Raw genomic sequence first — 7,728 nt, 5'->3', positions numbered from 1 at the left:
CGTTAATTGGGGAGAAAAAAGGGGTAAAAAGCAAACAAATGTAAATAAAGCTATGTTCCACTTATTTGGGGGGAAAACAGCATTAAACTTTAAGTTCTGAGTCCTGGCTTCCCAGAAGTACCACCTCCTCCTTGAGGCAGCAGGGCCCAAATTAGGATCTGAGAGAACCTTTTTATCTGAGAGAAGTGATTTCAGAAAGACACAGGAGGCGGCGACAAAATGCTAATAATAAATGACCAAAGCCACATTTCTAAAATAGCAAAAATGGTGGACCTGCAAGCTCTCAACGCGAATGACACCCCCAGCCGTATAGCGCAGGCATGGAAACAAACCCACAACCTGTGAAACACTGTACGGTGCGGCACGGTACGGTTGGCTTTAGTTCTTCTAGTGGAAAAGAGCCTGGCGATGATGTTTGGTGTAGCTGTACATCACAGGTATTATGGTTCTTCTGCTTGAGAGTCGGGGTGCAGTATGTATTTATGCACTGAACACACACTGACGATCAATCGATTCATTGATTGATTGATTGATTGATTGATAGATAACACATTCTCAACCGGCCGCCGGTCTTTTCTCCTCCAGGCCTGCGGTGATCGATCATTTCCCCCGCTAACGTCGTTCAAACACAAACAATCTTTGTCTCGTTTTGAATGACAAGATGGATAAGATGAGCAGTTGAATGCAATAACAAACTTACCATCCTCCTCCTCCATAGCGTCTTCCCTCCCACCGCTCAGTGTAATGAGTGACATGTCTGTTCTTCTCAGTGTTATGAGTGACATGTCTGTTCTTCTCATGCTGGGTGGCCATGAACCCCACCAGCTAGTGGTGTGTGTGTGGGTCTATTTTGAGGAGGGTATGTCTATAGTTGCCATGGCGTCTCGCTGTGAACAGCAGTCTGTCTCTCTCTCTCTCTCTCTTCACATGTCCGAGACGTCGTCAGACCGCGGCGTCTCAGAGTCCTTCGAGGCGTCGCCGGCTGTTGCTGTTGTCGTCGTCGTCGTCGTCGCGGTAACCAAGTTGTCGCTTGAACGCGTGTCCATGGCAGAGTGCATGATGGGTAGCCAGATGTCGTCCATGTTTGGCATCACGAATATTTTCTGGGCGGAGAAGAGAAGGAATACAACAATAAGGGATATATATATATATATATATATATATATGTGTTACAGTTAGTTTGGGTAACTCAGATTGGGGTAAGAGCGTTTGAATTTTTTGAGCGTTTTGAATTTCACCACACCCCCCTACCACCACCTGGATCAATTCACTTTGATAATCAAATTTTTGTTGTTCTCCATTTTTGTCTAATAATATAATCAATAAATCTAACCCGAAAGGGTCCATTTGGTTCCGTGTGTCATTGCTGGGAATTTAAGAGAATGGGGAACCAAAACGTAAGGATCTGTGACTCAGAAACTACAGACCCGCAAGGGTCCGTTTGGTGGTCCCCGAACTGAACCTTGAGAAACAGAATGTAGTAAAGTAAAGAGCACACAAACGGCCACAGATGAATGGCCTGTGTGAATAAACAACAGTTACACCATCAGATATACAGCCATTATATCTAGAAAGAATTACAGATCTTGGAGAGGAGCAAAAACACCGGGGTTGTTCTTATGTTCTAAGTCATTCAGCCTGGCCCTTTTCATTGTCATATTTGGTGAACCACCCAAGGTTTCTATTCACGGCCCTAAAACCGCCTGAGCCTAGAAGTAAACCCTCGCTGCGCGACTTGACAGCGAACACACAGAAACATGGCAGCACTGTACTTTAGTGGAGGTCGGGGTGGATAATGATACGTTCCACGGCGGGAGGTAGACGACAGGGATGAAGCGGCTTCTAGCAGAGAGCTGACATCGCTGCACTCGTCTAAAGGTGTGCCTTAGGTTCAGCTACCTCTAGTGACAACCATATCATTACTAGTGTAGTGAGGCCAGTGGTGTAAAGCAGTGATACTCAAACTCCGGCCCGCGGGCCACCTCCGGCCCGTGGCGCAATTTTCACTGGCCCACCAGCTTAATGTCCCCGAAGTCACGCATCCAACAAGCTTTAAACTGAGCAGATTGCACCTTCCGTTCCAGAGATAATGGACAAAACATCTTGAAAGCTGCCATTGAAATCACCAATTTTCATCGAGTTTCTTTTCTTTTTAATTAGTCAGGCTCTGCCTGACTAATTAGCATAGGAAAATTACATTGTAGGCATAATGCAAATCAAGTTAAGAAACATGTACTGTAGCTCTACTTAACAACTGCATCATTAGCCGGGGTCCACCCTTTGTTCCCCAGGTTCTATGTTCCCCACTTCTCCCCCGAAAAGGTTCTATGTTCCCCACTTCTCCCCCAAAAAGGTTCTATGTTCCCCACTTCTCCCCCAAAAAGGTTCTATGTTCCCCACTTCTCCCCCAAAAAGGTTCTATGTTCCCCACTTCTCCCCCAAAAAGGTTCTATGTTCCCCACTTCTCCCCCAAAAAGGTTCTATGTTCCCCACTTCTCCCCCAAAAAGGTTCTATGTTCCCCACTTCTCCCCCAAAAAGGTTCTATGTTCCCCACTTCTCCCCCAAAAAGGTTCTATGTTCCCCACTTCTTCCCCAAAAAGGTTCTATGTTCCCCAGGTTCTATGTTCCCCACCCACCCTCCACACGAAAAGGTTCTATGTTCCCCACCCACCCTCCACACAAAAAAGGTTCTATGTTCCCGTCTCAACCAAAAAAAGGATCTACTGTATGTTATTTTGTACTTTACTGGAGTCTTTTCCAAAGTACAGTACTTTTACTTTGACTCCACTACATCTCAGAGGCCAATATTATTCTTTTACTCCACTGCAATTATTTGAAAACGTCAGTTACTACTAGTTGCCTTGTAGATTTTGATTATTGTTACAAAACATAATGAACCACTTCAGCCCTATGTATGTAGTTATGTACAAAACATTCCTTGGGGTAAAGGCGGCTCCCACAAAACTGTGAAAAGTGATGACTCAACACAAAACCATTTTTGCCCAAGGAATTTGTGAAAAAACAAATGCTTGCAATGGATTCAGAATCATGAAAATCCTGTATAGTTAATTTAATGGGACCCCAACTTTCAGCAGCTGTCAAGGATACTCCTAGGGAAACTGAATTTCAGTGTTTGTGAGATGTGTTACTACCTTTACAAACACATTAGTCAATATCTTTTTTGGTAAGGAATTTATTCCAGGATATGACCCTATTTCTGAAGATATCTCCTCAGCCCACAAATGTTAACAGAAATCCTGGAGCTGGATTAGTGAGTAAACGCGGCATCATAAAACCTGCCATGTATCATTGCACATTTCTAGGTGGGTGTTTGGAAATCCCGGAGCTTTATTCCAGTGGGTAAATACAGCATCATGTACGGTACCTGCCAGTGTCATTGCATCATCGTACCTGGAACTCCTGGTCCAGTTTCTTCTCGATCCAGTCGGTCACATGGGCGATGGTGACCTCTCTCTCTCCCAGCTTGGGTCGAGCTTTCAGCTCCAGGTGAGGCGGGCTCCGGAAACCATACCTGAGAGAGAGAGAGAGAGAGAGAGAGAGAGAGAGAGAGAGAGAGAGAGAGAGAGAGAGAGGGGGAGAGAGAGAGAGAGAGAGGAGGGGGGGAGAGAGAGAGAGAGAGAGAGAGAGAGAGAGAGAGAGAGATGAAGTTTGAGTTCAATTAAAAAATATATATATTTGTCACATTCTGTCACAAGACAAACATTTGATTATAGTAAATTTACCCCCATTGATTATGGATGGGACCCAAATTTGGAATCAATAGGGGTACATTTATAGTAATCAAATTATTGACTTGGAATGTGACAAATACAAAAAGAAATATCATTGAACTCAAGTCTCCATGGCGTGAGTAATCAATAGAAGAATAAAGGTCATTTGGGGGGTGAACTACTCCTTTAATTTCTACCGATAATAAAACCATACCTGTGAGGTGAGAGCAATAATGATAATAATACATTTATTTATAAAGTCTCTCAGAAAAGAAAGTTGGCAACAATGTGATTTACAGCAATAATAGCAAAATAAAAGAAAGAAATACAATCTACAGTATCTTAGTATGATGTGCTTATGGCCATCCAATTGTGAAAGACAGACAGACTGACAGACAGACATACAAATATAGAAGGTAGATGTGTGGTCCATAAATATGAAGTGCATTATGATTAATTTAAAAGAAGCTACATTATTTCATGCTTACTTCATGCTCTTCCTGCTTGCATGCCTGTATATGACCAGCAGAGGGTACAGTGGTGCAGTATTAAAACTAGAGCGGCCACACTATGAGTGACTATAACTAGATTGGAATGTTCAATAGTTAATCTCAGAGGTGGAAAGTACCTTTACTTTAAGTACAGTACTTATGACTTAAGTACAATTTTGAGGTATTTTAACTTTCATGGATTATGTCAAACGTTCAATGCTTTTACTTACAATCCACAACTATTACTAATTAATTACTATTAGGTTTTGTTTATTACTACAAAACATATGCCCGGCCTATACTGTATACTTTTTCTTTCTTTTTTTAATGTTTTATCCCACAATTTTGTACCCCATTTTTCACCCAGTGTCAATTATCTAATGTAATCCTGGGCTCTGCTCTCCCTCTGCCAACCTGGGGAGAGCAACAGGCTGACCTCATGCTTCCTTCTATGCATGAATAGTCCAAGTTAGAGGTCTTCACGGGGGCCCCGACCCCGAAATTACCTGAGGACCCGAGAGACCCGGGTTCGGTCAGTGTTTTATCATAGTCACTCGGAGCCGGGTTGGAAACGGTTGCATTTCCCTCGGAACACTTCGGAACACGGGACTGTAATCATCATATGTATAACCCGAGAGGACCCGATAGGACCCGTACTGTGTGTGTGACGTGTGTGTACTTTCTGCTTTTCATGCAAACTATAAAGCAAGCAATCAATCAATGTGTGTGTGCGCGCTGGCGTGCGCTGGTGGGCTATGATACGGAACAAACTGGAATTGTGTTTAACGTGTGTGCTGTGCTGTGTTTAGGCTGACCTAGGATCAGATTCAGGTCCGTTATTAGCCGCGAGGCAGCGACATGAAGAATGGCTGTAACCGTGAGATGATAATGCTGGTCTAAGATCAGATTTACAGCGGGGAATAAGAGCTTGGTGCGTGCGTAATGCATGCGTGTGCGTGATGCATAGCAGCTTCTCCTGCTGTCGCCCGTCAGGCTGATGAGAAAGCACTCGCCTACAAGTGAAACCATGACAAACAAACCGAAAATGACTTAACTCTGTTGATAGAAAATAGCCTAAATATTAGATTTCTTGGCAGTCTTCTTCTGCCTGTCAATCAGTTAACAGCGCACGCCGCACAGCTGCCGTGAGTGAGGGATCTCGGTACATGAAAGGGGATTTTAATAATGATTAAATGCACGGGTCTCTCGGAACCTCGGAAATAAAAGGATTTCGGGACAACATGTCATGGATTTCGGTCTGTAAAAAAAGAAAGAAAGTCGGAACGGGACGGAATCGGACGAGACCGAACGGGGCCACTCGGGTTTGGTTTTGTAATTTGATTATTATTTCGGAACAGGTTGGAATCGGACGAAATTTGACTGTACTTTTCGATTTCGGTTCGCTTTTTTGGACCTGTGAAGACCTCTAGTCCAAGTTGCTCTGTTTCACCCGACAGGGAGGGGAGTTTCCCCGTTTGGATGTAGGGCATGGAAGGAACACGTTATTCCAACCAGTTCCCCTCCATCAGGCGCCCTGGCTGGCCAGGGGGAGGCAGTATTGAGACCAGGATTACTGCATGTTTTTGTGAGGGTATCAACCCTAGGAGACACGGGGAGAACCACAGATATAAAAAGCTAGATAACTCATCCGCCGCTGCGGTTCATTTGCGTGACTGGTGGAGAACATGCTAACTCCACACAGAAAGGCCCTTTGCCACACCCAGGGTGTGGGCACTGATGACGCACGCAGAGGAGAACACGCCCCCAGGGTCCCCGGCAGGAATCGAACCCAGGACCTTCTAGCTGTGAGGCGACAGCGCTACTGACTGCACCACCATGCCCCCTATATACTGTATATGTAATGGAGGTGAATTGGACCTCCCCACCCGGGCTTCGAACCCGGGCCTCCCACGTGAAAGTCCATTATCTTATCCATTGCTCCAAAGGGATATCCCTATGGAACGAGGGCAGATACTAGACTTTTGAGGCTTCAAGGCTGGGGCTGCGACTCTCTCCGCCACATATACTTAAGTATAGTAATACAGTACCATATCCTGTCAGTAGGGGGCGGTGGGATGTTGACGGCCAGCGTCCCGTGGCACTCCTGCACCTCCACGGTGAGCAGCAGGGGGGTGTTGGACACCTCCTCCATCTTCTTCTTGATGAACTCCGTCTCCGTGGCCTTCTGGAAGTACTTGGACTTGGCGATCTTGTCCACGAAGCGCATGATCTTGCTGGGCCTGTGGCCCCCCACGTAGCTGCAAGGATCACAGGGACACAGCTTTATAAAACTTGGCAAGATAGGAAGTCAAAAGAATGAGTTGTCAATGCCCCTGGTGGATGAATTTGTTAATGCTCTATACCAGGGGTTCTCAAACCTTTTTAGGCCGTGACCCCCAAAATAAACATATTTGAACTGGGGACCCCCCACCCTGACAAGCACTTGGAATTATAGGTATTACATTTTACATTTAATTATTACATTTAATGTGATCTACACGCTCACAACGTGTCGATGTAGATCGACTATTTGAAGTATTTTTTAATGTTTTTCAATAGAATAAAAAAGGCAAAGAAGTTTAGGGATGAGAGAAAAGGCATGGACGAAAAATATAGATACAATTAGTTGCCACGGACACATTTGTCCGTGTGTACGGACAGATTGATGACCCCATGAGAGGACGGAAAAGGAGGAGGGGAGGAGAGGAGAGGAGGAGAGGGGAGTGAGTCAGATTCATCACTTATTCATCCGAACAGCATCTCTTGCTACTTATTGGGCGTCCCACGGCGGAGGCGAGCAGGGTGAGTGCAGCAACATTATCCCGTCAAGGCCGGGAACACGTCTTCGTCGCTTATGTTATGCTTTAACTATTGAAACATAGCAGATCTACAAGCTCACAGCGTGGCACTCGGTGCCGCGCTGTGAGCTTGTAGATCTGCTATTTTTTGGAAAATGGGAAGAATTTGAATTCTATAAATGTCTTCTAAATCCTTCTTCTAAATCAGTGGTTCTCAAACTTTTTTCATGTCAAGGACCCCCAAAATGACATGTATTTGGCCGTGGACCCCCTATCTCAAAATATGTTGTTCCAGGGACCACCCAGAGATTTCAGTTACAGAGGTTTCCTTTGAAAAATACGGCATTATATTCAAAGATTTGCTAAAGTGTTCAATATTTTTTTCAAAAATAGCAGATCTACAAGCTCACGGCGCGGTGAGCTTGTATATCTGCTATTTTTCAATAGCTAAAAGTATAAAATAATTCCAGGTCTTTGTGGATTATGTCAGCGCCGTGCTTTCCAAGTGAGTGGGATTTTTTTCTCCAGCAGGTGATGGATGGCAGGGACAGACAGCAGGTGTCGGGGACAGTCAGTGGGATTAAGCAGGTGATGGCACAGAACTTAGGGCCAGGTGGAGATGATGACGGGCACAGGGCTGACTGACGTCACTGTGTCTCAGTGCTAGAAGCCAACCGACCCGTGCCAGGTCGTTGTGTGGGTGTGGG

At 45.0% G+C, this 7,728-nt stretch overlaps 1 protein-coding gene across 1 annotated transcript in view; it reads right to left on the bottom strand.

Moving 5' to 3' along the window:
* Nucleotides 1-314: 314 nt before the first annotated feature.
* The window catches only part of LOC308283998 (testis-expressed protein 2-like), a gene marked incomplete at its 5' end in the record, with an annotated part of 61,389 nt that continues 53,975 nt past the window's right edge, over nucleotides 315-7,728 (bottom strand). The window contains 4 exons of the mRNA XM_080724520.1: nucleotides 315-707; nucleotides 754-1,103; nucleotides 3,413-3,533; nucleotides 6,272-6,481. Of these exons, the coding sequence (XP_080580646.1) occupies nucleotides 924-1,103; nucleotides 3,413-3,533; nucleotides 6,272-6,481 (511 nt within the window). The 3' untranslated portion in view covers nucleotides 315-707; nucleotides 754-923. The remainder of the gene's footprint in view (nucleotides 708-753; nucleotides 1,104-3,412; nucleotides 3,534-6,271; nucleotides 6,482-7,728) is intronic.

Source organism: Nannobrachium achirus (assembly GCF_963921795.1).
Source record: "Nannobrachium achirus genome assembly, chromosome: 4".
Taxonomy (NCBI): domain Eukaryota; kingdom Metazoa; phylum Chordata; class Actinopteri; order Myctophiformes; family Myctophidae; genus Nannobrachium; species Nannobrachium achirus.
This window is presented reverse-complemented; position numbering and strand designations above follow the sequence as displayed.